This window comes from Physella acuta, unplaced genomic scaffold (genome assembly GCF_028476545.2).
Source record: "Physella acuta isolate Inbredline_101_S28 unplaced genomic scaffold, ASM2847654v3 ptg000502l, whole genome shotgun sequence".
Taxonomy (NCBI): Eukaryota; Metazoa; Mollusca; class Gastropoda; family Physidae; genus Physella; species Physella acuta.
Window position 1 is genome coordinate 31438 of NW_026732021.1, and position 24125 is coordinate 55562.

General features: G+C 42.5%; 1 protein-coding gene across 3 annotated transcripts; it reads right to left on the minus strand.

The window, feature by feature from the left end:
* Positions 1–23298, minus strand: LOC131944664 (uncharacterized). Of its 3 annotated transcripts, none has more exons than XM_059305434.1 (6): positions 23155–23298; positions 14329–14732; positions 3098–3199; positions 2672–2769; positions 1680–1742; positions 1–1483 (listed from the first exon to the last, which is right to left on the minus strand). In XM_059305434.1, the coding sequence occupies exons 2-6, from the start codon at positions 14405–14407 to the stop codon at positions 1343–1345; spliced, it is 483 nt and encodes a 160-aa protein (XP_059161417.1). In that variant the 5' UTR covers positions 14408–14732; positions 23155–23298; the 3' UTR covers positions 1–1342. The 3 variants fall into 3 exon arrangements, with proteins under 3 accessions (XP_059161417.1, XP_059161419.1, XP_059161418.1); XM_059305436.1 differs by having other exon boundaries at positions 3110–3199; positions 23155–23297; XM_059305435.1 differs by lacking the exon at positions 23155–23298 and adding an exon at positions 14849–14930.
* Positions 23299–24125: the final 827 nt, after the last annotated feature.

The following is a 24125-nucleotide window of genomic DNA, read 5'->3' on the forward strand; positions in this document are numbered from 1 at the left end:
TGAAATTAAAAAATAAGTTTATTGTTTATCAAAATATTAACGGAGTTGACAGAAGTCCGAGAATGAAATGATTCAATTTAATTTAAAAAGATTGCACATTCATTCAGTGAACTCAACCACTTTGGATTTCCTGGCAGGTGTGGTTTGCCTGGCACTGCCAATACTTCCAAATGGGTTGAGTGGTTTCAGCCTGTTGCTTATCAAATCTATGATCAGTTTCCATACTGCTAACTTAAGCTAACAATCTAAAAGACATGACTGAAAAAGCTACATTTGTAGTGGAATTTAACAGGCATTATTTAAACATGCTCTGCCACGTACAAAGTTTGTTCTAATCCACAAACTAATCACATACCAGTATGCTGACTAACAATTTTGGATCATCTTAAACATAAGGAATGTGTAACCATAATGGAACTGGTGTCTAAAATGGTTAAAAATATTCAACTACAAACTCATAAAACTGAAATATATCTTTACTTAAAAAAAAAAATTGGGATATGTAACAATATTTTCATGTGATGTTTAGTAAATACATTTGAAGGAAGTGGTCATTTATCAACACAAAGCTCTTTCTTCCAGACCTTTAGTGGAAAACATGAGTAAGTTTCTAGTGAGCACACAATGATTGTGCAGGCAGCCAGCACGTGTTTAGGTGCCCAGTAGCTACACACATTGACTCTGTAACTAGAACAATCACCAATCTCATCTAGATCAGGATTGTCTCATATCAGTTTCCAGTTGACAAAACTTTAATACCGGGAAAATACAAGTTTTCTCACACCCAGAACAGTACCATCATTCCCAATATTCCATCTTCACTACGCCAACATTTCAGTTTACTTTAGATGAAGTAAAAATTGTAAGTAATTAAATTTCTACATCATTTAACAATTAGAAAACAAAATGACACTTTCACTTTGTTTTTTATGAGAGCACAGAATTTCATAATAAATAACAGAAGTGACCATTTAAATATCTTATAAGTTGACAAAAATGAAAAATCTGAAAAAAATGAAACAAATAACATGCTGAAAAAATGAAATCACTTGTCATGAGTTGTTTGCAAGTTGAGTTTCACCATTGAGCAGTTAGGAACAAAGCTAAATATCTACATCCAGTTTCCAAAACAAAGTATCTTACACTACAGCAACCACAAAGATAGACAAAACTAAGCTTCACAATGGATGTACACAAACAAATTGTGCTGCAATGACAAATCATATTAGACATGAGAAGTACATATAAAAAATTAAATAACACTAATGTTTTTCACTGTTGAACAAAAGCAAAAAACAAAGAAATGCAAATAGGTGTCAAAGTTGTGTGAAATTTTTTGTTTTTAGTTCTTGGGATGGCAGCAGACCAAGACAGGACATGACGCGTGGTGGACAACGCTGTCGCTGACACTGCCCATAAATGTCCGCCTCAAGGTGTTCTGCCCTCTTGTGCCCATCACAATCATTATGCCATTGACTTTTTCCTGAAAAGAAAATTGTAATTTTATGTTAAGTTTTATAACTAAGCTTTACCACAACCTCTTAATATGATGATCTGGAGAGCAAAATTTGACAGTTTTATCGTTAAGAATACGATTATCAAAGAGCTGTTAGTTGTAATCTACATCAAAATTAAACAGCCAATCTAAAGCCTTGTGTATCTTGTAAGTAACTGCTCACCTGGTATTGAATTATATCATGCCATGCATCCTTTCCTCTTAAAATAATAAAATCACCATCAATCTGTAAAGAAGTTAGATTTTAATATAGAAATAAACTAATATATGACATTATCTTTTTAAAATGAGCAATCTTACAATGAATATGCACTAAAAAGAAAAAAATAAGATTTTCTTTCAGAACAATAATGCACCACTACTTAAATAAAAATAAAAAGTGGATTCCTAACAATTTTAATAACCATAATTATATATGCCCATGCTTTTCTTTTTGTTATTTAAATAGTGGTGCATTACTAAACATTAAAAAATCATTTTATTTTCTTCTTAGTGTATTAAATACCTAATTAAACAAGTCAAAGTTTATATCATAAGACTTGGATTACATTTCAAATTTGAAATAAATCAGTAAGTAATTGATATTTTACTGGCAAGTTTCAACCCATGACTGATGATGTAAACAGACATTTTTAAACATTTATTTTTTTAATTTTCATTTTTCATAGACAAAGACAGGACAGAACATGAATCAAGCATACTGAAAGCTTCAATGCAAAAAGAAAAAACAAATAGCTACATTTATGAAATAAAAATAGAACAAATTTTGCAAATGAAAAAAAAATAAAGAATTGATAACAACAAACACAATTATAGTCATTTTTGTTTCATTACTTCACTTTAGAAATTACTAATTTAAAATGTGTATCAAAATGAGCCAAGCATTAAAATACAGCTTTCAATTTCACGAGTTATATCCCCTGATAAAACTATTTCCATTTTACTTCCCTTGGTTTAAAATCTACAAATGAAGCCTCTCCCACCGAATGTAATATCACCTTTAGTTATGTGCAATAAGTGGTTGACAGTTACTTTAAAGTTTACAGGTTTCACAGTAAAGACTGATCTCTCAGGTAAACTACAATTACCTGAACCCAAATGATTTAGTTTAGACAAACAAAAAGATGGCATCAAGGGTAGCAGATTAAATCTTACATTGTTATCTGTCATCAATTTTCTGTATTTCTGTTCTATTTCTTTGACTTTACTTTCTTCTTTAGCCATCAGTTCCTGGCAATGTTTAGGGCTGGGACCTGGAAAAACAGATTTTTGTCTGATTATAGACTTCCAATTAATGATCTTAAGTTTTACTATAGGAACACAATATTGATATAAATTTTAGCTGGTCTAAAGATAACATTAAAGTTTTACTATAGAGCTACAGTACAGATTTTTTAATCGAAGCAAAATTGAACTCAAGATTGTATAAATTTAACTTAAATTTTAAGCATGAAAATCTCTTATAAATGTAAGTATTTAGGCAAAAAAACTCACAATTTGAAGAAAATAATTATTCAGTTACAAGCAAGCATAAATATGTATAAAAGCCACATGCAAGACATACAAAGCACACCGTATCACCTGAGGACTTACCACCATCCATAGGCTCAAAATTTCCCCAGTAGTTGGAGTGGTGAACCAGGTGGAGTTGGTAGCCAGGTCTGCTCACGTTGTCCACATAGACTGGGGATAGAATTCACAAACTAGAATCACAGACTTTTAACACAAAATTCACTTCTGCCAACATAATGCCCTGATATCCCTACTGCAGCACTGTTAGAATTTGTTAAAAAGAAAAAAAATTATCCTCTAAATTTTAAAAATAAAAACACTCTTGAAAAACATGATATGCAAAGTTAACCTTTTGCTTAATATCTTGTTCGCTTCTTATAACTAGTTTAAAGATAGAAATGTAAATGTAGGATTTTCTCCTGAAAGCCACGCATGCATTTAGATGTATGTAGATCTGCTTGCATAAAAGGTAATGGACAGCTAAAGTTGCAAATATTCAAGCATCGTCAGCTACACACACACAGCTACACACACACAGCTACACACACACAGCTACACACACACAGCTACACACACAGCTACACACACACAGCTACACACACACAGCTACACACACACAGCTACACACACACAGCTACACACACACAGCTACACACACACAGCTACACACACACAGCTACACACACACCTACACACACACAGCTACACACACACAGCTACACACACACAGCTACACACACACACACAGCTACACACACACAGCTACACACACACAGCTACACACACAGCTACACACACACAGCTACACACACACAGCTACACACACACAGCTACACACACAGCTACACACACACACACAGCTACACACACACACACAGCTACACACACACAGCTACACACACACACACAGCTACACACACACACACAGCTACACACACAGCTACACACACAGCTACACACACACACACAGCTACACACACACACACACAGCTACACACACACACACAGCTACACACACACACAGCTACACACACACACACAGCTACACACACAGCTACACACACAGCTACACACACAGCTACACACACACAGCTACACACACACAGCTACACACACACAGCTACACACACACAGCTACACACACACAGCTACACACACACAGCTACACACACACAGCTACACACACAGCTACACACACACAGCTACACACACACAGCTACACACACACAGCTACACACACACAGCTACACACACACAGCTACACACACAGCTACACACACAGCTACACACACATACAAACACTCAACCACATAGCCAGCTACATACACAGAAGATCTACAAAAAGGTGTCAGTTACTATATCAGTTACATCTATAGCTGTCGGCTGTGCTTTATATCTGGTGGAGCTATAGCTGTGAATGTCACAATCCACTGTAAGCATAGCTGTGAAAGTTAGCAATAAGCGCAGCTGTGAATGTCAGCAGAATCTAATTAATTTGAACTGATAAAAACAAGTCAACCCCACAGATCAAGAGTGTAAATCGTCCTGTTGTATTTTGATATGATGAATCAACGAGTCGCAAATAGACGGGCCTAAATGTCTGAAACAGATCATGCCCATAACACTGGTCGCTCTACGATCTAGTGCCAGTTTCTTTCAGGCAATTCATCGGGGTGGGGGAAGGGGGGTAGGAGTGCTTCCCCTCCCCCGGAGCACGTTTACCTCCTCGGGCTAAAAAAAAATATACTCAACTAGCGTCCGACCCGTCCGACCCCCCCCCCCCCCCCCCACCCGGGAGAAAAACGTCAGGGGATAAACCCATGATACAAAACCCAGCTGTAATAAGCAGAAGATGCAACTAATAACAAGTTATTTTTAACATTTGGCAAAGAACAAGCTCTTGTATCTTCCTGCCGCAAATTGTTTTTAAAAAGGTTTGCTCTTGTATTTAGATCTAGTAACAAAGCGGCACATCCATTAAAATTAGCAAATGTGACTGTTCCAGCAGTTAACGTTTTTAATGAGTTCTGAAAATATCCGCGATCACGCAAGCTACGTCACGTATCTCACTCTTTATCCCGGGCCAAGCAAACCTCGCGAGATCGCGTTGTCTGAACAAACTGACAACCCGGCATCGTCTAGGACCACATAGGTCACAGTGACACACCAACCAGGACGCCGTATCAATACTCGAGGGGTCTTCGTGGCAGGAGTTACCTGCCTTGGGTGGGATGGGAATAAAGGGCAGTAGCTCCGGTCAGGATACAGTGGGCGAGTGGCTTAGGGTCAAGGTAATGGGCCCGTTGGATGGGGTCAAGATAACGGGTCAGTTGGGTAGGGTCAAGGTAATGGGCCCGTTGGATGGGGTCAAGATAACGGGTCAGTTGGGTAGGGTCAAGGTAATGGGCCCGTTGGATGGGGTCAAGATAACGGGTCAGTTGGGTAGGGTCAAGGTAATGGGCCCGTTGGATGGGGTCAAGATAACGGGTCAGTTGGGTAGGGTCAAGGTAATGGGCCCGTTGGATGGGGTCAAGATAACGGGTCAGTTGGGTAGGGTCAAGGTAATGGGTCCGTTGGATGGGGTCAAGATAACGGGTCAGTTGGGTAGGGTCAAGGTAATGGGCCCGTTGGATGGGGTCAAGATAACGGGTCAGTTGGGTAGGGTCAAGGTAATGGGCCCGTTGGATGGGGTCAAGATAACGGGTCAGTTGGGTAGGGTCAAGGTAATGGGCCCGTTGGATGGGGTCAAGATAACGGGTCAGTTGGGTAGGGTCAAGGTAATGGGCCCGTTGGATGGGGTCAAGATAACGGGTCAGTTGGGTAGGGTCAAGGTAATGGGCCCGTTGGATGGGGTCAAGATAACGGGTCAGTTGGGTAGGGTCAAGGTAATGGGCCCGTTGGATGGGGTCAAGATAACGGGTCAGTTGGGTAGGGTCAAGGTAATGGGCCCGTTGGATGGGGTCAAGATAACGGGTCAGTTGGGTAGGGTCAAGGTAATGGGCCCGTTGGATGGGGTCGAGCAACGGGTCATGGTCAAGATAATGTGTCAGTGGGATAGGGTCAATACCTCATCGGGTAGCTGAGGATCGTTACACTGAAAAAAAAAATTCCATCAGGGCGGCTCTAGTAGATCCAGCTAGTGGGGAGGGGAGTTAACCACAGATGTTTACATTACATTTTGATTGCTATCATTTTTATCGATGGTTTCTCAGGATCTAACGGTCTTGCGAATTTTTTTAAAGAGCTTTTAAAGACGTGATCAGACTTTTAAAGGGTAGTGCATTTGAATTTTCTAAAAATCAATGTTTGAGATTTTAAAACTATGTTTTAATCAACTTGCGGATATTTATTTAGGTTAAATTTAATTGAAAAATTAGATAAGAAATAGTAACCGAAATATTTAAAGATAAAAATAAAATTAGATTAGAAATAATAATCCTAATTTTCTTTCAATTGAAATTTTGTGTGTAAACTTTATTTAGACTTGGACCAGTGTGCCCACGTCTACCCGCTTGCCATCTTGGCTCACATGGAAGATATTACGTCTTATCTTGTTCGGTTAATGTAAACATGTCAAACTTTCAACACATTTCCTCTTCAAATCGAAATTCATAATCTTAGGCAGACATAAGTAAATACAAGAAATAGATCTAGATATAAATAGCAGCAAGCAGTTTTACACAAGGTATGTTTCAGCCGAAAAAAAAAACCTAATTCGTATTTCATTTCAAGTAATTTTAAAATATTTCAGTAGCAACAATACTTGACAATAGTTTTAAAATAATGCCTTATAAAAAAGATTCATCTAGCTTATACTGCGGCTTACTAAGTGGATTATATCATTATAAGCTTCAGTTGCGTAGGTAGGATTTTTAGGGGTCCATAGGGGGGGGGGGGGCGGGGGTTGATCCTTGCATTAGCCAACTATCTGGTGAACAGTGGGCCTACACAACCTACAGTGGGCCTACACTACCTACAGTGGGCCTACAGTACCTACAGTGGGCCTACAGTACCTACAGTGGGCCTACACTACCTACAGTGGGCCTACAGTACCTACAGTGGGCCTACACTACCTACAGTGGGCCTACACTACCTACAGTGGGCCTACACTACCTACAGTGGGCCTACACTACCTACAGTGGGCCTACACTACCTACAGTGGGCCTACACTACCTACAGTGGGCCTACACTACCTACAGTGGGCCTACAGTACCTACAGTGGGCCTACACTACCTACAGTGGGCCTACACTGCCTACAGTGGGCCTACACTGCCTAGAGTGGGCCAACACTACGAACAAGCCGTTCACACTACAGTAAAATACCAGGCTTCACCTAAACGTCAATTTGCTATGTCCCTGAACAAGTCAGTTCCTCGCTATAAACGACAATGTATCACTAATGAGACAAGGTCTGGTGGATGCTGTCCTTCAGGTTAAGTAAACCATTATCTAGGGACCGTAACTCTGTTCAAACTTCAGTTACCCGCTCTTTGGCCATATTGATTATGGTTTAATTACTACAGCACGTGTTTACTTCAGCCTTTGTTATTGATTGATCTTATGCGTCTGAAAAAATGTTAGCCACAGGCGCAATAATAGTTTCAACCTTTTGTCAAGTATTCAACAATACAATATCAACAAGAACTGGGCCTGGTCAAGTTATCAATACAATACCAATGGACTGGTCAAGTGGTCAGCAATACAATATCAATATGGACTGGTCAAGTGGTCAACAATACAATATCAATATGAGCTGGTCAAGTGGTCAGCAATACAATATCAATATGTCAGCAATACAATATCAATATGTCAGCAATACAATATCAATATGTCAGCAATACAATATCAATATGTCAGCAATACAATATCAATATGTCAGCAATACAATATCAATATGTCAGCAATACAATATCAATATGTCAGCAATACAATATCAATATGTCAGCAATACAATATCAATATGTCAGCAATACAATATCAATATGGACTGGTCCTGGTCAAGTAGTCATCAATATAATATCAATATGGACTGGTCAAGTGGTCAGCAATACAATACCAATATGGACTGGTCCTGGTCAAGTGGTCAACAATACAATACCAATATGGACTGGTCCTGGTCAAGTGGTCAACAATACAATACCAATATGGACTGGTCCTGGTCAAGTGGTCAACAATACAATACCAATATGGACTGGTCCTGGTCAAGTGGTCAACAATACAATATCAATATGGACTGGTCAACTGGTCAACAATACAATATCAATATGGACTGGTCAAGTGGTCAGCAATACAATATGTAGTATACGTAGCTATTGGCCACTTTACGAACAGTCCATGCGCCACTCTATGACAACATTTGTCCATTACTATGACGTTACAGCGGTGAACATGGACAACAATGACGACAAACTTCTGTTTACATTTTCATATCCCATCTCAACTCTAGTATCACAGCACACACATGCTACACACGCACGCTGCCAATACACATATGGGCACATCACCAGCAGTCATAAACTTCACACCTAATACACTGAACTCATCTCGTACACACTAACACTACCAACACTTAAGCCTGCACGACGCTTCCCCTAAAATTACATATTTACACGACATCAAAGTCTGCACACCAAATACACACCACACCAGTTCCCGCAGGAAGGGCACACCTACAACACCGAAGCTATCTACTTGTGAACGAGTCGCACAAGAGAGAAAACTATTGTAAACAAGCACACGGCAAGCTGCCGATACTTTCAGTACTCGTGGAATCTTGTCTAACCACATCAGCCGAACTTACAAGTACACAGACAGCTGAAGATCTCGTAAAAATGGGTTTTTTTTTAAAAATAGCACCACGGTTTCTAATTGGCTATATGCTAACATTTAACAGCGCTTATTTCATCAAACAACAAATATTCTATATCAGCAGAATAGCTGTTACTAAAAATAAAGTTTGCCGACCTTTGCAACAGCGGGTTCGATTCTCCCCCAACAATAAAGAGTCCTATACATCATGTGGAGATAACTCTTCGACGATTTTCGCCTTTCACAAACATGTGTCACAAACAATAAGTCCCTGTGTAGTACAGAAACTCCCCTACTCCCCAGGATCAGATAAACACAGTCCAGCTGTATAAAATCGATGTTGGGATCACCCCCACACCCACCCCACCCAACTACCTCCAAATGAGTTTTGTTGGATGAATGAAACCATTGATAACCGCACCATTTGCAATGGCATGTATATCGTGCTGCAGTAGTAAGAAAATGTTTTTAGAACGGACACATTTATTTTCATTTCTGCGGAATATTTCACCATTTATTGATGCGTGGGTGTAGGGTGTTTAACACCACTGACTTGCACTAAATTCTTATACACAACTAGTGCACTTAATTGTTATACACATATAGTACACTAAATTGTTATACACATATAGTGCACTCAATTGTTATACACATCTAGTGTTATATACATCATCTAGTGCACTTCAGTACATAAATGTCTGTTGTCCATGGTACATTCCACTGCTGTGGGTGTGTCGGTAGGGGCGGGGATGGGTACCCATCAACCACATCCATTTACCGACATCCTCGTAGTCTTACCACTAGTCAGAAGGGCTAGAGTTCGGATCTCGGTACAGACTCGAGACTGTAAGGATGTCGCTGAGTCCACCCAGCTCTACCTGTGATGTTACATGTTAGGGAAGCGAAAGGCGGCTGTGTGAAGTGCTGACCACACCATATGCCGAGGTCAAGAAACACATCGACTCTACTTCGTCTGGTCTGTAGAATTTTAGTTCTTGAATAAGTACTTTTTATAGCGAGACTTTTTCCCCCAATTGGTAACACAGAATGGCCACATTTTTTATTTCTAGGTTATTTGCCGGTGTTAATGTAAAGTTTCAATGTAAATATCGGCAGACGAGACCTAGGGGCATTGGCAGACGTTCACCTAAATCTTGAGCCGTTAATCTAAATGTGATCTAAGCTTACACCTCGAGCTATACACGGCACATTTTAATCAATACAAAAACCTCTGCACCCCCCCCCCCCCCCACCCATTATAACGATCCTAATATCAGCGACATTTCTCAACAACCGGCACTCTGGCCTGTCATTACCTGCCCATTTTACACGGTTTCCATGGCAACCGTTCACACCGTTTAGTTTTCCAGCATGGCAACAACAAAAATGTTCAGAGAAAAAAAATGTCAACTTCCCTCGTCTGGTCTAGATGTGTCAATCAAAACTCAGCGCCTCCCCTCCCCTTGTACCCGTGCTTCTTAACGTTACTAGCAAGGTTTCATTTTTTTTACACGCCCTCGATAATATCAGAAGCCTAGCTGAGCCGTGGCCATGTTACAAAACATTCAGACCAGATGACAGTATCGAGTGTAAGAAACCAAAGCTGAACTACCACATATATAACCGCAGCAGAAAGTATCAACTTTATCACAAATGACAGCACAAGTATAGACTTGCACTACAACAAATGACCGCAGCAAAAGCATAAACCTACACTACCACAAATGACCGCAGCAGAACGTATAAACCTACATTACCACAAATGACCGCAGCAGAAAGTATAAACCTATACTACCACAAATGACCGCAGCAGAACGTATAAACCTACACACACAAATGACCACAGCAGAACGTATAAACCTACACACACAAATGACCACAGCAGAACGTATAAACCTACACTACCACAAACAAATGACCACAGCAGAACGCATAAACCTACACACACAAATGACCACAGCAGAACGTATAAACCTACACTACCACAAATGACCGCAGCAGAACGTATAAACCTATACACACAAATGACCACAGCAGAACGTATAAACCTACACTACCACAAACAAATGACCACAGCAGAACGCATAAACCTAAACACACAAATGACCACAGCAGAACGTATAAACCTACACTACCACAAATGACCGCAGCAGAACGTATAAACCTACACTACCACAAATGACCGCAGCAGAAAGTATAAACCTACACTACCACAAATGACCGCAGCAGAACGTATAAACCTACACACACAAATGACCACAGCAGAACGTATAAACCTACACTACCACAAATGACCGCAGCAGAACGTATAAACCTACACTACCACAAATGACCGCAGCAGAACGTATAAACCTACACACACAAATGACCACAGCAGAACGTATAAACCTACACTACCACAAATGACCGCAGCAGAACGTATAAACCTACACAACCACAAATGACCGCAGCAGAAAGTATAAACCTACACTACCACAAATGACCGCAGCAGAACGTATAAACCTACACACACAAATGACCACAGCAGAACGTATAAACCTACACTACCACAAACAAATGACCGCAGCAGAACGTATTAACCTACACTACCACAAATGACCGCAGCAGAGCGTATAAACCTACACTACCACAAACAAATGACCGCAGCAGAACGTATTAACCTACACTACCACAAATGACCGCAGCAGTCATTATAAACCTACACTACCACAAACAAATGACCGCAGCAGAACGTATAAACTTACACTAACACAAATGACCGCAGCAGACATTATAAACCTACACTACCACAAACAAATGACCGCAGCAGAACGTATAAACTTACACTACCACAAATGACCGCAGCAGAACGTATAAACCTACACTACCACAAACAAATGACCGCAGCAGAACGTATAAACCTACACTACCACAAATGACCGCAGCAGAACGTATAAACTTACACTACCACAAATGACCACAGCAGAACATATAAACTTAGACCACAAATGACCGCAGCAGAACGTATAAACTTACACTACCACAAATGACCACAGCAGAACATATAAACTTAGACCACAAATGACCGCAGCAGAAAGTCTAGATAGACGACCAGCGTGAGTCTAGCTCTGAGCCCTCCATCATCCCGTGTAAGCTGACAATAAGCTGACGTGTATATCTTTCATCTGTTCTATGGAACATCTCCGGTCTCAGCAGGCTCTGGATGTTCTACAACTGATCCACGCAAGCTACAGAACATCCAACATTTCACACACACACCTCCCACCACACCACACTGCCCACACCTCCCACCACACAACACTGCCCACACCTCCCACCACACAACACTGCCCACACCTCCCCCACACATAACACTTCACATAAATGTCCCGTTATCCCACAAACATCGAGCTGTACACATGTTAACAACCTCAGAAGCAAAGGTAGATAATGACAACAAAGCACTGTTTGTTTTAAGCAAGATCCAGATTCTTTACGCGAATATGTCTACATTACTTTCCTATGCGTAGTTTGAATCCTTATTCACTGGGAGTTATTATAACATTATCTAGAGAGTAATATCACTATACAGTGGTTTACCATGTTCTAAAACTAAAACGGCTTTCAGCCTAACGAAAACCTTAAAACGTACTTTGATAAGGAGCTTATGAAATTCATGCAAGAATGTTAGCCTGGCAAGTACCATTCAATGTTTTTTTAATGGAACTGGTATCTCCCCCCCCCTCCCTTTTATACCCAAGGAGCTTTAACACGATTACAATTGTCCATTATATTTGTATTGACACCTCTCCCCGTTACCCGATGTTACACTGGTATACACAGGTAATGCGTTTCACCTATCAGCACGGGTCTATTGCTGTGTTGTGCGGGTGAGCAGTTCCACGTCTATGGTAACGGCCTGACATGGAATGCAATACCCTCGGGGCTAACGTTCAATACCCTCGGGGCAGACGTTCAATACCCTCGGGGCAGACGTTCAATACCCTCGGGCCTGACGTTCAATACCCTCGGGGCAGACGTTCAATACCCTCGGGCCTGACGTTCAATAAGTACCCTCGGGCTGACGTTCAATAAGTACCCTCGGGGCTGACGTTCAATACCCTCGGGCCTGACGTTCAATAAGTACCCTCGGGGCAGACGTTCAATACCCTCGGGCCTGACGTTCAATACCCTCGGGGCTGACGTTCAATACCCTCGGGGCTGACGTTCAATACCCTCGGGGCTAACGTTCAATACCCTCGGGGCTAACGTTTAATACCCTCGGGCCAGACGTTCAATACCCTCGCTTCATCAGAACTACGCGGACCATTTGTTGACGCGGCCCCTTATGACCATGACATTCATGACAAATGAGGCAAATATTGACCTGTATAAAATCACCGTGGTGACATAGCTAACTTTGGCGCAGAAATCTTTTCGGAAGTTGCAAACAGTTGATGGTACAACGTATTCAATGGCAGGTAGGTAAACTTGCTAAACCACTTTAAGAGACCAAGTAAATCCTGATAACCAGTCAGTCACAGACTGCCAACCCCAGTCAGTCACAGATCGCCAACCCGTCAGTTAAACCCTGACACTTGTATAGCCGTCAGCGCGGGTGAGTGACCTCACTTGGTGATATTGATTAGCGGATTTCACACAAGACAACACTTAGAAAGGCGTCTACACTTTTTAAAAAGTCGTGAAACAGAAGTAACCAGTTTAACGCGGACGCTAAGGAAGTGTAAAGAAGCTACCCCGTGTAGTGGGCTACAGACGTGTAGGCAGAACGACACGAACACACCCAGCTATCGATGTGTTATTGTGGCTGACTGCTCCCCAGTTCGGGTTTCTAGCGATCGCGTGCAACATTCCTCCCACCCCTTTACCCCCCCCCCCCCCTCCTCCAGCATCAGACACCGTGTCGGGAGCAAGTTGTGACAGAACTCATGCAATCGATAGAGAAAAAAAGCAAAAGGCGGGGGCTGCAAACTTTCACACTGAATAATTTAATAACACACGCTGTTTACCGGAAGTTCAAAGTTCAAGGCCACTCACGTAACACTCAGACCGTGTCAGTGTATTTGCGTGTGTAAATAATATTGTAGTTAAATTGGGCGATGATGTGACTAATCATACTAAGAACTGTGTGGGTGTTTTACATGCTTTTTTTTTTAAAGTTTATCGATAAAAATATGGATTCTAGATCTAGATGTAGCATTTAGAATCGGAATAGTGAATAGGGCCTACAATATCAAGAGTACACTACACAAGTTTAGTATAAATCTAGTCTTAGTGTATACTGTATACAACTAGTTATCTAAATTATTGTAGATCTATGTTCATACACACTGACTAACAAACTAATATTACCACATTACATATTATTACATACTAAGCAAGCTGACAAACTGACAAACATTTTCCGAAAATTTATTATTAAATCAATTTAAATTTATTTTAGAAAGGAGAATTTAGAAAGTCCGCCATTAAACAAATAAACGTGTACTCACACTGGAAAGCAAGATCACTGGGCACACTGTTATCAACGGCTAGTACCACTATGTGAGTCTGCGGGCTCTGGTGCTCCATTTTTTCTAACTCCTTCTCGAAAAATACGTGCTCCACGCCTGGTATAGTGTGTGAGTTACTCTCCAAGCGGTCGTCTGCTTCGATTCGGTTGTTGTTAGTTTTGCTACTTCCGTTGGCGAGACAAGAGGCAGGTAACCGATTTCCCTCGTCGCTCTCACACTCGCTCAATTCGATAGCACTGGGGCCAGTCAGCTGTGCGTGGGGCGGGAGTGGCGGGCCGACAGGAGCCCGCGCCCCCTCCTTCGCTAGTGGATGTGCCAGGTTGCAAAACAGGCCAGGACAGAAAAATAATTTTCGCTAACGTCAGAGAAATCCTGGCCACGGCCTGAAATGTTCAATAGAAATATGAAATGATTAGGGCGATGAAAAAAAAAATGAGGGGGGTAGGGGGAGGGGGTCACTAAGATAACATGAAATTAAAATTACGCAAAACATCATAACCTGGGTTAAAGAGTAAACAGTGCCCGTTTGATTAAAGCCGACTGTGATAAACGGGGACAGCAGATTGTGGACGGTAACACAGCAGTGGTCAGAGTCCAGCCTGTCTAGTGGCACTTGACGTGTCCGGTACGTGTTAGGCCATGGGCTGACGTGTCAGGGTGCTGTAGTCACGTGACTGGCTGATAGCGGTGGGAGCAGTACGTGAGTAAGTCAAGGTCAAGGAGATTTAAGTACTAAGACAGGTAGCTGGGGCCTGACTAGTCAACTGGACAGTCCGAGCGTTAGCACGTCTTCAGGGGGTCAGATGCAACAGCTCCTCTAAGGGGGAAAAGCTAGTGTGCAACGTGTATTTGTGTGTGCGCGATGTTCTAAAAGGTTTATACAAGGGTATTTGTATTTTACAAAATGACTGCGCGGGTTCAGAACTACTGCGCGGCCGCGCAACCGCGCAGCTCAGAGAGAACATGGGGTCAGATGTAGCGACTTTTCAGACCAGACGGTGTATGGACAGAGGAGGTAGAGTTGATCTGAAGCCGCCTTTACTATCCCCTACTAGAGTCAGGTACCCATCAGAAAAGGATGGGACGTTCTACTTGCATGGTTCATTTTACAATGAGGGGGAGGGGGGGGGCGATTATGCAATAGGTTCATTCCTTCCAGGGGTCATCAAGCATAGGTAGACTTCCTGTCCTGGGGTCGTTATCCAGGGGTCATTACAGAGGCGTAGCGACGGGGGGGTACATATGTCCCCGGGCGTCGACCCTAGGGGTGCCAAAATAAGCTCATTTTAGCTGGGTTTTTTTTTTAAATTACAAATATAAGAAAAATATAGGGGGGGGGGGCGCAAAATTGAAAGTATCCCCGGGCGCCGGGAGGGGTAGCTACGCCTCTGGGTCATTATGTCCCGGGCGGACATAACGTAGAAGAGGGTCATTCTGTCCAGGGGGTCACTTTCTGTACATCATCTCTGTGCATACTAGGTAAAAATCATCACACTGAATTCCCCTACCCATGTTCTCATTCGTTTTCCCCTTAGTATAATACATCTACATATATAGTGGCACAAAATGTGGTGACAGGTGTTTATCTAGTAGGCTAATTGAACACCTGTCTGTAGCACGCTTTGAGTCCTACACGTTATAGACACGTTGTATCACCAATGACAGAGAAAACAACTACTGACTTGAGCAGAGCTCAGCCGTGTTGTGAGTGATATGGGGAGATTCAGTGAACACGAGTTCAGTCCCTGTGTGATTTCAGCTCATGTACTCGCGACATTTGTTGTGATACGATCAAACCAGGTCAGTCCGGGCTGGTCAGTTGGCCAGTGTGGCCGGACTGGTCTGTTGGCCAGAAGTGTCTGTCAGGGTTGTCTGTTGCCAGTGTGGCTGTCTTGGTTTAGGGTTGTCTGTTGGCCAGTGTGGCTGTCTTTTAGGGTTGTCTGTTGCCAGTGTGGCTGTCTTGTTTTAGGGTTGTCTGTTGGCCAGTGTGGCTGTCTTTTAGGGTTGTCTGTTGGCCAGTGTGGCTGTCTTTTAGGGTTGTCTGTTGGCCAGTGTGGCTGTCTTTTAGGGTTGTCTGTTGGCCAGTGTGGCTGTCTTTTAGGGTTGTCTGTTGGCCAGTGTGGCTGTCTTTTAGGGTTGTCTGTTGGCCAGTGTGGCTGTCTTTTAGGGTTGTCTGTTGGCCAGTGTGGCTGTCTTTTAGGGTTGTCTGTTGGCCAGTGTGGCTGTCTTTTAGGATTGTCTGTTGGCCAGTGTGGCTGTCTTTTAGGGTTGTCTGTTGGCCAGTGTGGCTGTCTTTTAGGGTTGTCTGTTGGCCAGTGTGGCTGTCTTTTAGAGTTGTCTGTTGGCCAGTGTGGCTGTCTTTTAGAGTTGTCGGTTGGCAAGTGTGGCTGTCTTTTAGGGTTGTCTGTTGGCCAGTGTGGCTGTCTTTTAGGGTTGTCTGTTGGCCAGTGTGGCTGTCTTTTAGGGTTGTCTGTTGGCCAGTGTGGCTGTCTTTTAGGGTTGTCTGTTGGCCAGTGTGGCTGTCTTAGAATTGTCTGTTTTCACTTATCGGTGGCTGCCAGGGGTTTCTGTCTGCATCGTGTGTGTGTGTGTGTGTATGTGTGTATGTGTGTGGCTTCTGCTACGAGATGTTTCCATTGTCAGGAAATAGGCCAATGTTATGAAATAATAATCTCTCCATAGCTCCCTTCTACCCCTCCCCCCACCCTCAAACCCCAAAGAGGACGTATTTGCACTCCCCCCCCCCCTCCTCCAACCCCTACCCCCAGGGGAAGCACTTTTCTATCACAACCACAATATAAACAAGACAGGATGTTTCGCAGACAGAATCGATACCTGGCAAATGTTCTTCCTGTCATTGTTGTTGTCGATTACATTCTATCATCTAACACGACACAAATATTCGTGCCAGAGTAGTCGATTACATTCTATTATCTAACGTCAAATACACCTGTCATAGTTGTAATCGATTACATCCAATTATCTAACGTCGAATATCCCTGTCATGGCAGTAGTCGATTATATTCTATTATCTAACGTCAAACACCTGTCTTAGCAGTAATCGATTACACCACGTAACGCCGACCTGGATCTCGATGCCTGCGAGATTTAATTACCTGTCTGGCATCCGACTGGCACGGCTGTTTATAAAATTAACCTGAGTGGTCAAACGTCCGGCAGTGTATTGTTCATGGTGGGCGGTGTCACCGTGTTTCTTTCAGAATTTTTTCTCCGGTGGCGTGGGGGGACTAAATTTTCCGGGGGGTGGGGGCGGACACTGATAAAAGTATATTTTCTATATACGTTCGGGGGGGGGGGGGGTTCCGGAAGAAACTCTGGTCAGTTTGCTGTCAGCGTTTGTTGTTTTAGTGATAGTCTTACATATGTCAGTGGTAAGCGGAATGAAGTATTAGTAGTCTTTACCTCATATGTCAGTAGTGCCAACCCTCATATGTCAGTAGTGCCAACCCTCATATGTCAGTAGTGCCAACCCTCATGTTTCAGTACTGCCAACCCTCATATGTCAGTAGTGCCAACCCTCATATGTCAGTACTGCCAACCCTCATATGTCAGTAGTGCCAACCCTCATATGTCAGTAGTGCCAACCCTCATATGTCAGTAGTGCCAACCCTCATGTGTCAGTAGTGCCAACCCTCATGTGTCAGTAGTGCCAACCCTCATGTGTCAGTAGTGCCAACCCTCATGTGTCAGTAGTGCCAACCCTCATATGTCAGTAGTGCCAACCCTCATATGTCAGTAGTGCCAACCCTCATATGCCAGTAGTGCCAACCCTCATATGTCAGTAGTGCCAACCCTCGTATGTCAGTAGTGCCAACCCTCATATGTCAGTAGTGCCAACCCTCATATGTCAGTAGTGCCAACCCTCATATGTCAGTAGTGCCAACCCTCATGTTTCAGTACTGCCAACCCTCATATGTCAGTAGTGCCAACCCTCATATGTCAGTAGTGCCAACCCTCATATGTCAGTAGTGCCAACCCTCATATGCCAGTAGTGCCAACCCTCATATGTCAGTAGTGCCAACCCTCGTATGTCAGTAGTGCCAACCCTCATATGTCAGTAGTGCCAACCCTCATATGTCAGTAGTGCCAACCCTCATATGTCAGTAGTGCCAACCCTCATGTGTCAGTAGTGCCAACCCTCATATGTCAGTAGTGCCAACCCTCATATGTCAGTAGTGCCAACCCTCATGTTTCAGTACTGCCAACCCTCATATGTCAGTAGTGCCAACCCTCATATGTCAGTAGTGCCAACCCTCATATGTCAGTAGTGCCAACCCTCGTATGTCAGTAGTGCCAACCCTCATATGTCAGTAGTGCCAACCCTCATATGTCAGTAGTGCCAACCCTCATATGTCAGTAGTGCCAACCCTCGTATGTCAGTAGTGCCAACCCTCATATGTCAGTAGTGCCAACCCTCGTATGTCAGTAGTGCCAACCCTCGTATGTCAGTAGTGCCAACCCTCATATGTCAGTAGTGCCAACCCTTATTTTGACCCTTTTTGACTGATGTCACAAAAGCCCTAAACCCGCTTGCACTAGGGTGTGACGTCATTTCTGGACAACCCTTAAACACAATTTCTCCCTCTATTATCAGCACCGCAAATTCTCCCTCAATCCTCAGCTGAGCACCATCCATCGATAATTACGTACAGAATCTTTGGCCAACAAATACATGCGTAAGCTGATGTTTTTTTTCACCAAGTAATTGGTGTGTAACTCTAGTGACGGCTATTAGAATTCTGGTCGTGAAACCAGTGAAAAACATACAGGAAGTTTGTATGTTCACGGTTTACCGTAAACATCTGGTATTTGCACACAGTAGCTCAACAAAGCGATTTAAAAAAATCGTTAAATGTACTGTCAAAACAATGTTTTCATCAGTTAAAAATAGTGGGGGGGAGGGGGGGGGGAGATTAATAAAGGAAAGTTCTCTTTTCGAAACTGACGGTCCATGGAACAAGTAAACTAGAGTTCACCTGTTTGTGTGACCTCGGTATATGATGGGATAGTGTGGTCAGCACTATGCCCAACCGCCATTGCTTATTCAAGTTGTCTAGTTTTGAGTAGGGTCTACAATATGTATTTGAACGGGCTGGAGTTATCAAGGAATTTTATTGTAAAATTTTGTCCCGTGAATTAACGGGTCTTCAGAATATTGCAGATGTCACATTTTGACATATTTTAGTGTGGGCGGTGACGTTTGATAGTCTAGTTATTGGACATAGATAATAGTAACCTTTCCTAATCAACACACAACAATAAGCGACTTCACGTACTAATATGTAAAACTAGCGTTTACCACTTATCTTGAAATTTAAATTACAATCCAGATTAATGTTTCCTGTTTTTGCGTTTTTTATGCAGATTTTTACGTTTCACGTTTTGTATAATCCTAACGGCTAGAGTAAAGCTAAGTGGAGTATTACATCTGTCACTGTAATAGGTGTGTCTCACATGTGTGACACAAGGGTTTACTGTACTGGTGTGTTGTCATTTGTGACACAAGGGTTTACTGTACTGGTGTGTTGTCATATGTGACACAAGGGTTTACTGTACTGGTGTGTTGTCTCACATGTGTGACACAAGGGTTTACTGTACTGGTGTGTTGTCTCACATGTGTGACACAAGGGTTTACTGTACTGGTGTGTTGTCATGTGTGACACAAGGGTTTACTGTACTGGTGTGTTGTCTCATATGTGTGACACAAGGGTTTACTGTACTGGTGTGTTGTCATGTGTGTCACAAGGGTTTACTATACTGGTGTGTTGTCATGTGTGACACAAGGGTTTACTGTACTGGTGTGTTGTCATGTGTGTCACAAGGGTTTACTGTACTGGTGTGTTGTCATGTGTGACACAAAGGTTTACTGTACTGGTGTGTTGTCATGTGTGACACAAGGGTTTACTGTACTGGTGTGTTGTCATGTGTGACACAAGGGTTTACTGTACTGGTGTTGTCATGTGTGACACAAGGGTTTACTGTACTGGTGTGTTGTCTCACATGTGTGACACAAGGGTTTACTGTACTGGTGTGTTGTCATGTGTGACACAAGGGTTTACTGTACTGGTGTGTTGTCATGTGTGACACAAGAGTTTACTGTACTGGTGTGTTGTCATGTGTGACACAAGGGTTTACTGTACTGGTGTGTTGTCTCACATGTGTGACACAAGGGTTTACTGTACTGGTGTGTTGTCATATGTGACACAAGGGTTTACTGTACTGGTGTGTTGTCTCACATGTGTGACACAAGGGTTTACTGTACTGGTGTGTTGTCTCACATGTGTGACACAAGGGTTTACTGTACTGGTGTGTTGTCATGTGTGACACAAGGGTTTACTGTACTGGTGTGTTGTCTCACATGTGTGACACAAGGGTTTACTGTACTGGTGTGTTGTCATGTGTGACACATGGGTTTACTGTACTGGTGTGTTGTCATGTGTGACACAAGGGTTTACTGTACTGGTGTGTTGTCATGTGTGACACAAGGGTTTACTGTACTGGTGTGTTGTCATGTGTGACACAAGGGTTTACTGTACTGGTGTGTTGTCTCACATGTGTGACACAAGGGTTTACTGTACTGGTGTGTTGTCATGCGTGACACAAGGGTTTACTGTACTGGTGTGTTGTCTCATATGTGTGACACAAAGGTTTACTGTACTGGTGTGTTGTCATGTGTGACACAAGGGTTTACTGTACTGGTGTGTTGTCATGTGTGACACAAGGGTTTACTGTACTGGTGTGTTGTCAAATGTGACACAAGGGTTTACTGTACTGGTGTGTTGTCATGTGTGACACAAGGGTTTACTGTACTGGTGTGTTGTCATGTGTGACACAAGGGTTTACTGTACTGGTGTGTTGTCATGTGTGACACAAGGGTTTACTGTACTGGTGTGTTGTCATGTGTGACACAAGGGTTTACTGTACTGGTGTGTTGTCTCATATGTGTGACACAAGGGTTTACTGTACTGGTGTGTTGTCTCACATGTGTGACACAAGGGTTTACTGTACTGGTGTGTTGTCATGTGTGACACAAGGGTTTACTGTACTGGTGTGTTGTCATGTGTGACACAAGGGTTTACTGTACTGGTGTGTTGTCAAATGTGACACAAGGGTTTACTGTACTGGTGTGTTGTCTCACATGTGTGACACAAAGGTTTACTGTACTGGTGTGTTGTCATGTGTGACACAAGGGTTTACTGTACTGGTGTGTTGTCATGTGTGACACAAGGGTTTACTGTACTGGTGTGTTGTCATGTGTGACACAAGGGTTTACTGTACTGGTGTGTTGTCTCACATGTGTGACACAAGGGTTTACTGTACTGGTGTGTTGTCATGTGTGACACAAGGGTTTACTGTACTGGTGTGTTGTCTAACATGTGTGACACAAGGGTTTACTGTACTGGTGTGTTGTCTCACATGTGTGACACAAGGGTTTACTGTACTGGTGTGTTGTCATGTGTGTCACAAGGGTTTACTGTACTGGTGTGTTGTCTCACATGTGTGACACAAGGGTTTACTGTACTGGTGTTGTCATGTGTGACACAAGGGTTTACTGTACTGGTGTGTTGTCATGTGTGACACAAGGGTTTACTGTACTGATGTGTTGTCTAACATGTGTGACACAAGGGTTTACTGTACTGGTGTGTTGTCTCACATGTGTGACACAAGGGTTTACTGTACTGGTGTGTTGTCATGTGTGACACAAGGGTTTACTGTACTGATGTGTTGTCATGTGTGACACAAGGGTTTACTGTACTGGTGTGTTGTCTCATATGTGTGACACAAGGGTTTACTGTGTTGAAGTGGTTCACACGGTTAATTGCCCCAGGATTTTGTCAGCAGTTTACCAACCAGTTCCCAACGAAAGGCAAAACGAACGTGTGTTAACTAGAGCATATCCACAAATAGTTTCCTTATTGATTAGCAGAGCTGTGCATGAGGCTTGTGTGTGGTGTGTTCAGATAGTTGAAATGAGTTGGGGACTAGGGCAGCGTGTAAAGACGTGTTGGTTGTGTGTTGTGCACTAAAGCTGTGTGTAGACGTGTGCTGACCAGTGTGCTGACCTAACGTGTCAGATCGAGGATGTGTCTAATCCACAAGGCCGTATGGCGGCAGATGGAGTAGAATCATAGTGCTGTGTGAGATGGTCAAGAGCTCGCAGACTGGCCCTACCATCACACACCACATTATCTCACACACACCACAACACACCACATCATTCTACACACACCAAACGATCACACACTCCACATCGACTCACTCACACTATCACATACCACATCACAAAAACACACCATAAAATCACATACACATTACAAACACACATCACATTAGCATCTGACAATTTCAACGACAAAATCACGTGACACAGATTACGATTATCACACAGAGGAGTGAAAACAGAAATTGTTTTCATTCGGGCGAGAAACTACGAGGTCATAGCACGCAATTTCCCAGTTTTAAAAAAATGTAAACAATGTCACGTGGTTGCTGTTTACGCTCACTCAAGTAGTACATTCTAAAAATAGCACAAATAATTGTTGCTCGTAAAATTCACCATAATCAATAACATATAGGCCTAGCCTCGCATTTCACGGTTGTATTGTGTATTCCAACTGTATGGTAGTTATTTGTTCCGCCTATATATGCTAAAAAGGTCAAGGCTAAATATCTTTAAACTCAACTCAAGGCTGTCAAACTTAGTTCACTTAGTTGTGGATTATCAAAATAAAAATGCCATTCTGACTTCCGTTTCCCTAAAAATAACCATTGTAAATAACTTACCAAACGGGGAGAGAAACGTGTCAGCTACTTAGCCAGTAATCCTCAGACCACAGAGAACGGTACCATTTAATGCGACCAGTCAGGCCCCAACCGCGCTACACACTGGTACGACACGGGGCTCACTGACCTATATTGATATTTTTTATCGCCGTTTTTTTTGTGTGTGTAGGTACCAGACTCCACATCCGGCCCTCCCCACACCTGTTGCCAGATTCCAGGTGAAACCGTAGCACAGGTGAAAGTGTATTTTAGTAAGGTGAAAATGTACACTACAGGTAGATAAAAGTAGAGGCCTATAACAGAGTCAGGTGAAAGTATATACTGAAGTCAGGTGAAAATGTATATCAATTTCCTGGCCGAAATGTAGATCTATACCAAGGTTAGGTGAAAAAGTAAAGGTCTACTTGGGTCAGATGTAGCAAGATCGAAAAAATGTTTTATTTTAATGCCAAAGGTAGACATTGATACATATTAACGGATGAAAATGTATATTTAAGTAAAATGTTCAGTAAATTCAGGCGTAGGTTGGATACAGTCAGGTGAAAATGTTCAGTAAGTCAAGTGTAGGTGTGATACAGTCAGGTGAAAATGTTCAGTAAATTCAGGTGTAAGTTGGATACAGTCAGGTGAAAATGTTCAGTAAAGTCAAGCGCAGGTGTGATACAGTCAGGTGAAAATGTTCAGTAAATTCAGGCGTAGGTTGGATACAGTCAGGTGAAAATGTTCAGTAAATTCAGGCGTAGGTTGAATACAATCAGGTGAAAATGTTCAGTAAGTCAAGTGTAGGTGTGATACAGACAGGTGAAAATGTTCAGTAAAGTCAGGCGTAGGTGAGATACAGTCAGGTGAAAATGTTCAGTAAGTCAAGTGTAGGTGTGATACAGTCAGGTGAAAATGTTCAGTAAAGTCAGGCGTAGGTGGGATACAGTCAGGTGAAAATGTTCAGTAAAGTCAAGTGTAGGTGGGATACA